Source organism: Amphiura filiformis, chromosome 8 (assembly GCF_039555335.1).
Source record: "Amphiura filiformis chromosome 8, Afil_fr2py, whole genome shotgun sequence".
In the NCBI taxonomy this organism is placed as follows: domain Eukaryota; kingdom Metazoa; phylum Echinodermata; class Ophiuroidea; order Amphilepidida; family Amphiuridae; genus Amphiura; species Amphiura filiformis.
The window spans coordinates 10968087-10983064 of NC_092635.1; the positions used below are offsets into that span (position 1 = coordinate 10968087).

The 14978-nt window shown below is 35.1% G+C and overlaps 1 protein-coding gene across 1 annotated transcript in view; it reads right to left on the minus strand.

Annotated features, from left to right (window-relative positions):
* The window catches only part of LOC140158601 (neuronal acetylcholine receptor subunit alpha-10-like), a 71103-nt gene that overhangs the window by 13673 nt on the left and 42452 nt on the right, over positions 1 to 14978 (minus strand). Inside the window, exon 3 of the mRNA XM_072181757.1 lies at positions 1777 to 1821. Within this exon, the coding sequence (XP_072037858.1) occupies positions 1777 to 1821 (45 nt within the window). The remainder of the gene's footprint in view (positions 1 to 1776; positions 1822 to 14978) is intronic.

The window sequence follows — 14978 nt, forward strand, 5'->3', positions numbered from 1 at the left end:
AACAATTGATTGCAACATTTTGAGTGTGCTATACCCGTTTTAAAATGTTATGAGTAACCGATCAATGAAGAAAGTATGATGATGAGAACGGATCGAAAGCTTTTACAGCAAATATTCTGATTATTGAACACATGCGCAATGCACTATTCTGGTGTAATTGCACATAGGTTCATGGAGGTTTTAAGCAATTTACATTTGAAATAACTAAATATTAAAAAGACTTTGCTTTAGGTAACCAGATATATTTTAATGATGGTCGCTTCAGGCGTTTTGGCCGCTTGAGTGCCTCATCATTCAAAATATGGCTAACACGTCCATAACTTTTTCCGTGCGAAAAAGACAATAAATGGTAATTCTAAAAACCTAGCGAAAAGTAAAAATGTCATACACGACTTCCTTCATGGATTTACATTGCAATACCTTAACATACTCAGTACATCACAGACATACAAAATCTCAAACATATACCCCATGGCACACACACATACACTAAATATACAAATACACCATACACGAATATACATAGACAAACATTGATTTAGGAAAATGGTTATGTCAATAGTTGGTTTCTTGATCGTTCTTCATCTGCGCTCAATTCAGGCCTCTCATCCGATTTAACAGATCTTTATTGCTTCCTACGCAGTAAACCTAAATGTCGGGCTGGTTATATAAAGGGTATAAAAACGTTTTCATAACATTCATAAAACATATGTTATTTGCCTGTTGACAAAATATTTTGCAAAAATGTTTGCCCAAAACATTTTACAATAACAATGTAAAACGTATTCATGATCGTTGTATAACCCGACATTCAAGTATTATCAAATCGTTTTGAATAAAAGTTTACAGGACATTGTGTTTGCTGGGTAGTTAATGTATGTGCTATAAACCAATCATGGTTGTTGCTTAAAATGAAACTGAATCATTTATAGCAGACAAAGTATGGCCTTCAGCATTTTTGGCGGATTACAAAGTCCCCCTATTAAAGTAACCTGAACACCACTTGGGAAAGTCGGACTTAGAGTGACATTGTGCTTAAAAGGGAGCGAAAGTTGCCGCAATTGAAGGCAGTACTTCAACCTGTATACTTGATAACAGGCAGCATGGCCTTTCTACACAACTAAGCACTCAGAACGACGGAGACAAAAATCGATGCATCTAATAACTTGGATTTGTCCAAACACCCACATTGCTGCATGGGAAGGCGCTTCCCTGAGATGCCGCAGTAGTAGTAGTGAGTATGACAATCGCTATAAGTATGACAATCGCTATTACTATAGTATAGATTTTAATGGGCACAAACATGTAAGACAGATATATTTGTAATACAAATTTCCGTTGATAAGTTTTAGAACAACAAAGACGAATTTCCTTCTTTGTACTCGTGCAATGTTCATTTGAATTTCCAATATGTCTGTAAAAGTTTACGAATTTGAAATTTTAACAATTGACCACACATGGTGTCGCAAGTAAATGGTTTGTTCAATTTACGCGTTAAATATCCAAACAAATCCAACCGAATTCACAATTATTTACTTCAGAATTTTATAGAATATCAAAAACAAAACACGTGATTAAGTACAACATGCCCATGATATAATGATTGGCTCGCGGGTTCTAGAATTATTCTTCAATAATCAAATCACTCGAAATTGCAGCTCATTGCGTAGTGAAAATATATATCCAATTACATGCACAAACAGTTTGAGCGGGAATCCATTTTTTGCAGACGACATCCTGAAAGAAACCAATGGGATTAGTATAATGTTGCCTTACCTGTCTTAACCAGACATTAGTTGTCAGAATTTGATTGCGTTCATCCTGTAAAAAATACAAAGTAGAAGTAAAAATCATAACCAAGATCCTTGACTGATGGTGAGTGTAAAGTTTACAAAGGGTTAGAATAATATTAGAGGAGGGATGAATTTCCTCTTTTGTAGCTGAGTGCCACGACCATGCCAGACCGATCTTGGCAAAATGCAATAAAGAAGGCTTTATTCCCAGTTTGATTAAGGGAAATGTGTGTAGACTATGTTTATAGTAAAAACTTGTTTTGGTTAACTCTAGCCTGGGCATTGCTTGTATAGACAACACACGAGCATAAGAGAACATTCTCGATCTGCTGTGATAATTAATAAGCGCATCAGGTTGTGCTGCTTTTTGAGCTATACTTTATTCTGAAATAAAAAAGTAAAAGGAGTAGTCAATTATTTCACTTGGTATACTCTAATGGAAAATGGGTTACTTTTGAATTGTGTTACTATTGTCTACTATCATGAAAGCCTGTTGCGTCTTTATGTCTGAAATCAATTAGCGATATATTTGAGGGGGTTATTTTAGTTCTAAACAAAGTATTATCGAAGTAGGTAAGGTAGTTAGAAAAACACTTGAGGGCTTCAGCTGTCTGAAGTTACATTGTCCTGAGGATAGACAGATCAGTCTTGGTCAACTTTCACCTCTAAATATGGAGGCAAGGATGAGAGCATGGAATGCTCGCGGCTATGTGCCATCCAAAGGTATTCTATTCAACCATATCCACGAGCTACACACTTGGGTATAACGTCATCTTTGTTAGCGATTTCTTAAAGCTTATCGTGTGCTTTAATCTGGTTATTCTATAGTAACCGAAGAATACTTTTTATTTGAAAAAGAAGGATTTCCAATATGCTTTATTTTGTCTGTTTCAAATTGATTGTTATCTTTTTGTACAGTAACATTATAATGGGCTTCTTTCAAGTATCAAGCTCTAGAATTTTTGAAGTCTCAATTTTATTCCAAGTTTGTTCCGTGTGATACCTGCACCTAGTTTTCTGCTTGCCGCTGCCCAAATTATCACCCATTTAAAGTTTTGCTTCTGGCTTGCCACCAATTTTTTTCCTTATTTCTATTCCGGTCTTCCTTAGGTGGGATGGTTCTATAGGTGTATTTGCAGTCTATTCGCTGGTCTTCTAACATGTTGTTTAAAAAAAATTTAAACCCTGATATTTTTATATATATATTTTAATATTTTGTTGTGCAATAATTTAATTTGTATGTACCAGTGATGAAGTCAAATTTTTTGAATAAATAAATAAATAAACAAAATAAATAAATAAATAAATAAATAAATAAATAAATAAATAAATAAATACATAAATAAATAAATAAATAAATAAGTAAATAAGTAAATAAATAACGTTATACCCTTTGAAAGATAAAAGCGTGTATATTTTGAAACATGTCGAAAATTGATATCTCTCTGAGACTTTTTTTAATCGACGGCCGTATCTGAATAGTATGATATGGCATTGCCCTAGCTTAATGTTACAAGAGGATCCTGACCTAACCTGGGACTTAAACCAGACAGTAAACATCATTAAAACGAAAATAAGCAAGCTGCTCTCGTCTCCGTCTTGTGCAGCTATATTCTCACAATTAATCCGTTTTTGCACTCTTCAATTTAACAGGCACACTTGCAGTTGCGTTCCACTTTAAAGAAACATTTGAAAACGCTTCCATTGCCTTGTTTTGTATGCTAAGGGGGTATTACATAGGGTATCTGCGAGTGCTGGATAGAATTTCTCGTCATGAAAGGAAGCTTTTCAATGTCATCAGAAAATTTGCTTCTTTCAGACGACACACACAGCTGTATTCCAACGTCGGGCTACGTGTTGTGAAATAAGTGTTTACTCTTTGGTCCAATACCTCGCCCTATCTCATAAAAAAGTGGGAAAGGGAAATTATAATATAGGTCTGAAAACAGGGAGCAAATACAATCAATGCACTGAAAAGGTAGAAATGAGAAAACAAGCTGAAAGCAATATATTATGTAAACATTGCATTCATCAACTGATCTTATACTTGTACTAGATAGGAATCTCCTTATTTAATAAACCTATACAATTCGGAAGGTGGGGGCCCAATTTACAAACCTGTTAATAGAGCTTCGAACCGTGAATTAGATTTTTGTCTTATTTATGCATGCTTTAACTTATTTCAATCTAATTCCAGAATGATTTATTGTATAAGTGACGTATAATTTTTGTGCGGTGTTTTTAAAACAAAAGTTGTCCAGATTTGCTGTAGAAGTGTAACAGGATTAACTACCATAGCAATTTGTTAAAACAATGTTTGAATATATCGCACTGCACTTGTACGTTCACGTGGTACCTCTGCATTGAACCATAGAAATCATAGAACAGGGATAAAGACCTGGATCGTAACTCTATAGAATATTCATGCTGATCACTTGCACTTGTAAGATTAGTATCTTTGAATAAAGTCGTATTGTATTCAATCTATGATTGCAGACGTATATAGTTTGATGAGTTCAACTTGTTTATAGTGCATGGCGATATATATTTTTTAAATGTTTTAACCTGTAGGTATGGTAGTTGATCCTGTTACATCATCACTTCTACGGCGAATACATTGCTAGATGTGGCTACTAAAAATGAGGTGCTACTTGTGAAAAAAAAATAGAAACTAGACTTAGCTGTGGTCTAAGACCACAAACACAGCCGTGTTGTGACCCCTTAATCACCTTTGACCTCAAAATATATGAAAACCCCATAGACATTGGCTAATGTCAATGCACGTGTCCACGTGGCATCACTTTGCTATGCTTTTTGTGGCAGAAGGTGCATTTTGAAGGTATATCGTTTTATACCGGAAGTGACCCCTTACTGACCTTTGACCCCAAATGTGTGCACACCATATAGACACTGTGTTATAACAATGCATGTGTGCAAGTAGCGTCACTGTCCTACGTAATTTGTGGAAGAAGAAGCATTTTAAAGGTATTTCGTTTTATACCGGAAGTGACCCCTTAATGACCTTTGACCCCAAATAAAATAATACCACATATAAACTGGGTAACCACAATTCATGTGTGAACATACCGTTACTGTCCTATGTTTTTCTTAGCAAATAAAAAATTTTGAAGGTTTTTCGTTTTATACCGGAAGTGACCCTTAATGACCTTTGACCCCAAATCTGTGTACACCCCATAGACACTGGGTAATAACAATGCATGTGTGCAAGTGGCGTCACTGTCCTACATAATCTATGGAAGAAGATGCATTTTAAAAGTATTTCGTTTTATACCGGAAGTGACCCCTTAATGAGATTTGACCCCAAATAAAAAAATACCACATATACATTGGGTGACTGCAGATCATGTGTGAACATACCGTTACTGTCCAATGTTTTACTTAGCTAATAAAAAATTTTGAAGGTATTTCGTTTTATACCGGAAGTGACCCCTTAATGACCTGTGACCCCAAATCTGTGTACACCCCATATACACTGGGTAATAACAATGCATGTGTGCAAGTGGCGTCTCTGTCCCACATAATTTGTGGAAGAAGATGCATTTTAAAGGTATTTCTTTTTATACCGGAAGTGACCCCTTAATGAGCTTTGACCCCAAATAAAAAATACCACATATACATTGGGTAACTGCAGATCATATGTGAACATACCGTTACTGTGCTATGTTTTACTTAGCTAATAAAATTTTTGAAGGTTTTTCGTTTTATACCGGAAGTGACCCCTTAATGACCTTTTGACCACAAATCTGTGTACACCACATAGACACTGGGTAATAACAATGCATGTGTGCAAGTGGGGTCGCTGTCCTACGTAAGTTGTAGGAGAAGATGCATTTTAGTTTTTGACCCCTGCGTGACCTTTGACCCCGCGAGTTTCATGTGACATGTAGGGGCATGGTCATTGATCATTGTGACCAAGTTAGGTCAAAATCGATGTAAGCATGTGAGTGCTAGAGCAAATGTAATGGTTGACAGAAAGAAAAAGATCCTGTAAGAAAAAAGACACAGCCGTGACTAACGTCACGGCTGTGTAAGGATTGATTTAATGAAATAAATAATTGGAAAATATATAAACTAATTGCAATATCATCCAGACAGTAAACTTATTATTTTTCACGAACGCATATCAGCACACACACACGCCCCATAAGGCCAAAAAAAAAAGTGTTTGTTTGCCCAGACACGACCGACCCAAAAATTCAAAAAACATCATGCACCTTTTTTTTTTTTTTTTTACAAATGATATAAAAATAAAGAAAATGATGTTTTTTCCCCATAAAAATGCCAAATGACACTTAATAATGACATAAGTTAATATTCCTGGCAATCACAGCATTCATTTTTCCCATTTAGCCCTCCCCAACCATGCCAACAATATTTTACCATCAATCAACATCAATCTAGAGAGCCAAGCTCGATAAGTACATGTACAGGTATGGTCTGGGATTTTGTACCCTAGTCCGATTTTGTTACCAAAGAGGTTAAACTTTATATGGTAAGGTTGAAATACATTCATAGCAGCCAATCAGAAAAGCGGTTAGAAAAGTATGCGGAGTACATTGATTGTATATAATGTGCAATCCGCGTACTACGCGCAGTGCTTTCGCACGCTTTTTGGGCGGGTTGATGCATTTATATTTGGTCCTATTTTCCAACATTTTTAGTGATAGTTTTGTTATAAAAACTTCTTGTGTAGGAAATACTATTCAAATATGTTAATGAACGCGTATTTAATACTTGTTGCTCGAGAAATTAGACTATATACCGTAATGCACTTGCGCTACGCATCAACATCAGCGCGCATGCATTATTTTTGTCTAATTTCTCCCCCAACAAGTACCGGTAATACACGTTCATTAACCTATGATTAAAGTTTGACACAAGTACAAAATGTAAGGCTGAATGTCATATATATTTTCTCTTACACCACTTGCTGCAACACATGTACACATCTAAAAAAAAAAAAAAAAAAAAAAAAAAGGAAATCGACCTACCAACCCACTCCTTTCTACCCCATGTCTGGGCAAACAAACACTTTTTTTTTTGGCCTAAGGTCCGATGTTTGAATTCCGTATCACCACTGAGTAGTATTTCAAATACTGGCACACTCCACCTTTGGTAGGTTTTACCTATAGCATAGGTTTATTTTCAAACCTCACAGTAGCCTCTCTAATTAGAAATTAAAATATTGCCTTTTCAGCTCAATATAGCCGGTGGTCTAGAGATATGTATCAAAATATGAATGAAATTAATTATGAGAAATTTTAACCCCAAGACATAAAATATTGCGAGTACACAATTTGAAGGGCTTGAGAGGAAAGGAATTGTAAGGCAGATGAACGTTCCTTTTCCTTATTTTCTGCCGCATTGTCTACTCATAGAAATACTGTCAAGTTAATGTCCTGTGTTCCCATGGCTTCGTGGACATGGCTAAGAAAGTCGCAATTGCAAAATGGTATATTTTCCAGGTCTCGCAAGCTCTTTTCTTTCCTCTGATGTAAGATACTAAAACGGTGTCGCATCTACCATGGTCTATACTGAAAGCATGAAACATTGACAAACGAAGGGATACTGCAATCTCGTGAGCAGATATGTATTTGGAATGTCCACCTGTTCCAAATGCCCAACCACAGCTCCAGAATATTAAGGTTTGCTGCTTCAGCTACGGAACAAGACGACAACAACTGATTGTGTCGACCCTGCGTAGATTTTCTGTAACCTGCGCTTACAGCATCTGCAAGGTACAAGATCATGTCCGCTTCCTCGTAGTTGCACGCAATATGAGCTTCGTCCGGGGGAGAGCTATACGGTACAACTTGTCTATTTTCATCTGCTGTACTAATAAAAGCAACCCACACTCATAGAAATTGTTCGTTGGCAATACTCAGTAAGTTGATGTAAGTCGTTGCGTCAACTTTCCGAGTAATGCCAACGCGTACAATTTTGAGTAACGCTGACTCGATATCATTATGTTGGTCGCACTCATTTGCACTTACTTTATTGAGTTGTTACAACTCAGAAAATGAAACTAGGTTAGCATAATTTTCTAGAGGTGTGCTATAGTATACAAAATTTTGCACTGATTACAAAAATAAATATTTGAATACTGCTAATTGTGCAGAAAATGATCCAATTACATGAATTAAGTAACAAAGTACCAAATTGGAATAACTCAAAACAATAAGTACCAGTAACTTAATATGAACGAGTTACATCAACTTACATGTTGAGTTACATAAACTTACTTAAAAAGTTGACGCAACGACTTACATCAACTTTTTAAGTAATGCCAACAAAGTTGATTAGTTGACGGAACTTTTTGAGCTTTTTCAGCATTCTTTAAGTTCGGATAACTAAAATGAATTTTGTTTTGGCAACTTTTACACTATTTTTGAGTTTTCCAAACTTACTCATTTTGAATTGCGCCAACAAGGCGAACAAGTCATTTCTATGAGTGCACACTCCACATATCACTCACACCCGACTCACATCCCACCTGTAACCGTGATAAGACCGCACTCGCACACTCACCCCCCTCTTAAAAAGAGTGTTAAAAAGTGCAAACATAGTACTAGTAAGCATAATTATACACACATTATACGATCTGTTTTCCTACACGCACACATCCCACACGTACACCCATCCCACATAGACACTTATTCCCATACAAACATTTCCTCGCATATATTAAGGCACTATGAATCACTTATTTTACGCATTACACACCAATCCCCACACACCCATAAAGAGACAAATAATGTAAACCACGTTTGCATGTCTGACACACAGACTACTACAGACCATGTACCAACAGTCAAAGTCCCCCTGCATTGTATGATGTGAATTCTCGCATATTCATGAGGGCCGATTGTTCGATTGTGCAGTGTCTAACAATCACGCCATCGTTGTGTGCCTTCGCGTATAATTATGCGGTAAGTGCGTAGCAGTTTTACTTGTCGCATTTCAAGGAACAATCACCCCTCATTATCGGGTGATGCTGAAACTTTGACTGCTTGTACGGAGTCTGTTATCTGTTTCATCCATGGTCTGACAAGAATTCAAGTCGTTTAATTATTCGTCATTTAATTTACTTAAAGGAGCATTTTGTGATCCACAGCCTTATCCCCCCGCCCCACTTTTCACCAAAAAGATTTTTTATACCACTGGAAACCTCTAACTACATATTGCTTATGTGCAAAAAATCTTGCAAATTAATTCACAGTTACAATTACAACACAGTGGCACATGGAGCAGGGTAATACACATCTCTCAAACGTAAAATCGGCTTCAACTGGAATTTTGGGAATAAGCTTTCTACTGCCAAATGTCATAAAGAGAGGATGCTAAGATCACAAAATACTCTTTTAACTGGCTCAACTCTGCGAAGCCTCCGTCAGCAGGCAGTAGTAGTTTTACGCTAGTCTCGTATCGCACATAATATATCAAACCAACACTCAGAAGCCTCCGTCAGCAGGCAGTAGTGGTTTTACGCTAGTCTCGTATCGCACATTATTATACCGTCAAACCAAACCAACAGAACAAAATCAACACAATCATATCATAACTACACAAAGTTGATTCACATTCACTTTCAGTGATATACTTCACATATCAATAGCCAATGGTCCATTTCCTTCATAATGTTCACAAGGGCAGAGTTAATATATCATGAATTTGAACTCATTGATATGTTAGACCACATTAAATTACAACATTTGTTTCACATCCCCACGTTTTTGGAAAAGTAAGGAGTGAGGAGAGTGTTTTTTTTTTTTCCTTTGCTAAATTGATATTGATGCAGCAGTTTTCACGTAAATTTTACATTGCTAGCAGTTTTCCGCATCTTCGAGAAAAACGACGAGGCCCTTTTTTATTTTAAAATTTTGAGGGGTAAGACCCCTTTGTGATTTTTTTTTGACTAATAAACTTGTTTATCAGCATTAATATGTTACTAAGTATTAAAAAACTTATCTAAATTTAATATGAAAATTGAAAAAAAAATGAAATGAAATAATCCCAGAAAGTTAGGAGGAGGCGGACGTGAAACGATTTATTTGTATGTGGCCTAAAATATATTTTGTAATTCTCACTTGATGACCAATGGGTCAACCGTCAAGTTACCATGATTGTTGTGCAGCACATACCTCTGAAGAATTACAAATGACCAGTAGATTTTAAATTAAAAAATGAATTCTTCCAGATTTGAACCCAATTTCAATAACAGTTACATTATAGGGATTATATTCTATGAGATCAAAATGCTCTTTTTACCCTTTGCACTCTCGTGATACTTATGAAAATGTGGACTTGATGCACACACACACAAAAATATTAAAGAAATGCAACAAAACACCAACTTTCAATCGTTTATGCAATGGAATGAAAATGAAATATAAACAGTCAAATGTATCAACAATTGTCACTCAAGCACACAAACATAATTATTTTACCAAATGCTCCAAATATCAAATCATCAAAACAGCCTTATTACCATTCAAACACAAATCAAAATTGATCACCAAAGCAAACATTCGTCATCAAACAAATCATAAGAGTAAAAATACAGTATACCACAAAACACAAACAAAAGAGAACAGAATTTGAAGGATGGTTTTGTGTACTTGTCTTAAACAATTATTCAACATAATAATAATCATGAGTTGATAATGATACTTCTTTTATTAACAAAGGGGTACCATAACTAGTTGATTGATTATTTTATTTGCAACTGCAAAACGTGGGTAGTCGGACCCTTTATAACACTATGGTTAGACATAAGTGTTTAAATTTTGTATGCGTAAAACGGAATAAAAGAAACATATGAAAATATTCTTTGTTATCATGTTGCAATCACGTCATCCTTCTAGTTATTATTTTATTAAAATGCACGTGTTATTTTGTAGCGTGGATCAAGGAAATATAATAAGAAATGCAGTATTCCATATTGCCAATATTTTTTCATTCAAACATCGAATTGAATTTGACATTTCAAACATGTTCTTGAGTGTCAAAAATAGTTACACATTGTCGTGTATTTCAAGTGTTTATCTCGGTATTCGCTAGAATATTTAAAGTATACTGCGCCAATAAAGTATCCTTACAGTTGGAAAAATAATCACAATTTCAAAACTGAACTATATTGGGGTAAATTTGTTTTTCTTAATAGATGCACTATTTAATTCTGCACATTATGACACCACATTGAATCCAATGTGATCTCAAGAAGTAAAGTTACAAGCAATTGAATAGACGAAGGTCCAGTTTTGAAAGTGACAAGCTGGCCTATACAAGGCCCAAAAAGATTCCAACAAGCGAAACAAAGAGACAACACAGTTTCTTCAATGAAGCGTTATTTAAAGCAGTTTTTAGTTCAGTTTTTGATTCTCTGTACTTTTCATAACTTTCATTTTTATGTCAGTTCTTTTGTTTCAGTTTTCTTTTGTTCCTTTTGTTTTAAATTAAAGTCAAACGCATAAATTAGCCATTCACCACTCTCAAATCCGATGTCTAGTCTGTGGAGTTTTGAATAGGCCAGTTTGTTACCTTTAAAACTGGACCTTCGTCTAATCAAATGCTTGTAACTTTGCTTCTTGAAGTCACATTGGATTCAATGTGGTGTCATAATGTGCAGGATTAGATCAAAACAAATTTACCCCAATATTGTTCAGTTTGGAAATTGTGATTATTTTTCCAAGTGTAAGGATACTTTATTGGCGCAGTATATAACATAAAGGAGATATCCTTGGAGCAATATTTTCGTTGAATTGTATCATTTACAAAGTTTTTGCAATGCAATTTACGGCAAGAAGTTGGAACCCGCTCTCTTAATGTTTGAACAATGAAGCGTGATTTCTATGATATCCCAATAAAATGAATAGACGTGTTTTTGTATGATTTGCAACATACACGCCGTTCATATTACGAGTATAATGTAGATGTAGTCATATTGGAGGGATATGCGGCTGAACTTTGACCAATGATATCATTTCTATGGATCAATTCTGACGCCGATAAACCAATTTAATTGGAAAGATAAAATAGCTTCTTTGGCGATTGAAAGTTTGATTAAGGTTTAGTTAATCTATTCTGTAAATGCATTTTTGTTTATGTCAATTGATGACCATAATAGTTCTTATCATTATATCGTCATTTATAATCCACAAGGTTAAATGTAAAAATAAATCGATGTTTTATCTTCCAATTCGTGTTTAAAATAAAGAAGCATTGGAAATTATTTGCCATGACAAAAATTTACAAATATCATACCAAATTAAAATCGACCTTCCTTTTATTTTTCAGTTTCTAGCTTTTATTTATTTCTAAAGTACGTTATTTCTATTAGCCATTGTGCTTAAAAATTATATCACAGTTATTTAGTTCGATTGCTATACACAAAACATTCCATTTATCAAAAATGAATAATTTTACTATTTACTGACATTCTATTACCTACATTGTATACTAGTTTGTAAGCAGTTATAAGCCTTTTTCATGCTGTATCTAAACCCGGTATGATGATGGCAATTTTAAGAGTAGGGTAGCTAGGGGTTATCCTTTTTGAACCAAAGTTGCAATGTACTGATGTACAATCTCGCCAATTTTAAGAGTTAAAACGCGCATTATCGCACCATGTTTCAATCTCGCCTACGGAGTAAACAATTTAACGATTTAAGATTGCAATGGATTATGGATTGTGTTGTCTCGCTCGCTGAACATGGAACTTTGAGATTTGTTCAAAGCCTATTTTGTGATCGTATTCCTCGCTTAACTGTGCGGTAAAAACATTCTAGCGTGTCTGTGAGGAAATGATTAGAAAGTCTTCCAAGGCGAGAATTCATAACAAGCAATATGGTGTCATGGAATTCACCGTTCAACTGTTAAAGTTGTCTAGTTTCGTTCAGAGGTATCCAAATAAAATTTAAGTAACTATTTCACATGAGATAAACTGGTATCCATCGAGTCAGCTAATTACGCATTAACGTTCATGTTACTTGGTTTTAAACGCGGTTTGCAACGAAAGGTCGTTACACTATTTATTATGTAATAGTTTCCGATATAAAAAAATGGGTCGTCGATATTTAAGTGAAAAGAGGTAGTTTTTTAAACAGACCATGTTTGATTAGTTGCAAAAATTGACTATTAAATCCTCAGTAGTTCACTGATATATTTAAAGAGGGTTTTAATAATTATGATCAATCGACTATTCTTGTTCAAAATAGCAATGAGACCTGTCAAATATTACGTGACATTTTAATATTGATTCCGAAATTAGTATTCTTGACCTGTATTCGTTTCTCAAGGTTGTAATTAGTAGAAGTCCTCCATGAAATGAGATTTGGCATTCAGATTACTGGCAGCTGGGTAATGTTCTCCAGAGGATGAAATATTGTGGTTGGTTATACTAGGAGCATTTCAAGCACAGGCCCCAAAGTTGAATCATCCCAGTTTCCTAACATCTGCCTTCAGCAATTAATTAAACAATGTGCTCGAAAAGTTCTGAGTTTCTGATAATGTCTCAGACATATCCAATTTTTAAAAAAAAACTTAAGGAGGTACCTTCTGCTTTTACATTATTTCAGTATTATTCGAAGTCACGGATTTCATACAATAGATTGGGTCGTTCACTATTGTGTCGTTTTTCCTGGAAGACTCCAAGAAAACTTGGTTGAACTGTTTCATTTCTTTCTAGTTGAGTTTAAAATGTCAAATTCTAGCATGGTGATTTCTAAATTGGATCGAATACAATAAACGCATTCGTGCGGGGACACGTAGTTCGAGTTTTAAAAAAATGGCGCATCCGGAACAGGAAAATGTGAAGGCACGTATCCGTATGTAAGTGTGTTAAAGTTATATATGAGAATAACACGCCAGGCAGTTATGGTTGGTAGAAATGGAATCTCTTAGTGAAATAAGGACAGAAATGTCATTTGTAAATCGCACATGTTTAAAATGTAATAAGTATTAATTCACAGGCATGATGCAGTTTATGCTTTAGAAGTGGTTGTACGTTTACTAAAATTAACAGCTAGTTGATTCGAAGATATTTTTAGGCCACCATTAGGTTGTTAATTCCTCTTTTTTGAGAAGGGAGGAACTACGTCATAAGATGTAGCTAATGGCCTTGATTGGATGACATTGAAATTGCCCATACCAGTGAAGTTTTGCTTTTACTTCAAAGTTAAATACAATGTGCGTCAATTGAACCAATTAATGCGAAAAACCATGCTATAAAAGAACGTTTTGACTATACCATCATCTAATTAAACGAAACTTAAATTCTCAGCCCTGATATTTCGCAGAGGTGAATAAAATCAATGTACCAAATCTCTGCTCCAATAACGGAATAAGTAGAGCCGACTTGAGCTACGCTGCCACTGCAGCCAATGGTAAAGGCAGTTTCAATGCAACAACAATTAATCTAGTGATGTAAATATTCCCTATAGCCCTCATTTAAGGGCTCACTGATAGTTACTTTTTCAGCAGCTAGAGTTTGATAATGCATTTGACTAACCTTGAGCCTATAATCAAAGCAACAAAAAGTTGGCATTTATAAATTCTCATTGCTGCCTTGCTAATAGAAGCACACGCATATAACCATGTTTGATGTGAAAAAGAGCATTTCCTCCATCCTTACTCCAATCCCCTTCGATAAATATTGGGGGTTGTAGAGGATAAGATGCCAATGCAAATGCGTTCAACTAAGGAGAGGATTTTTTGTTCTTAAGTATGGCTCAATTTCCCTTTGATTTTAGTGCTAAGTTGAACTCATAATTCCCTTTCCATAAACATGTATATACATGTATCATATTTATATTTATATAATCTCTCGGTAGAATTGTAATAGTTCAAAGTAATACTATAGTACATGAGTGGTATAGCAGAATTGTATCGCATTAATTTTGTTAGCCTTTACTTCGTTTGTAATAACGAGAATTAACATACCCAGAACATTTTTTGCATTATCAAAACAGAATTGTAAAAACATCACACATTCTTATTCCTCAAACAATGTGACGTATATTATCATAATAATATGCCACGTTTTTGTGTTCATTTCTTCTGGGAAATAAAATGATAAGATTACCAAGTAATTTCAACTGACAAGTTTTTTCTCCGTGGTACAAAGAATGAATATTTCTGTCAGCAGCGATCTATTTGCCGTACCCA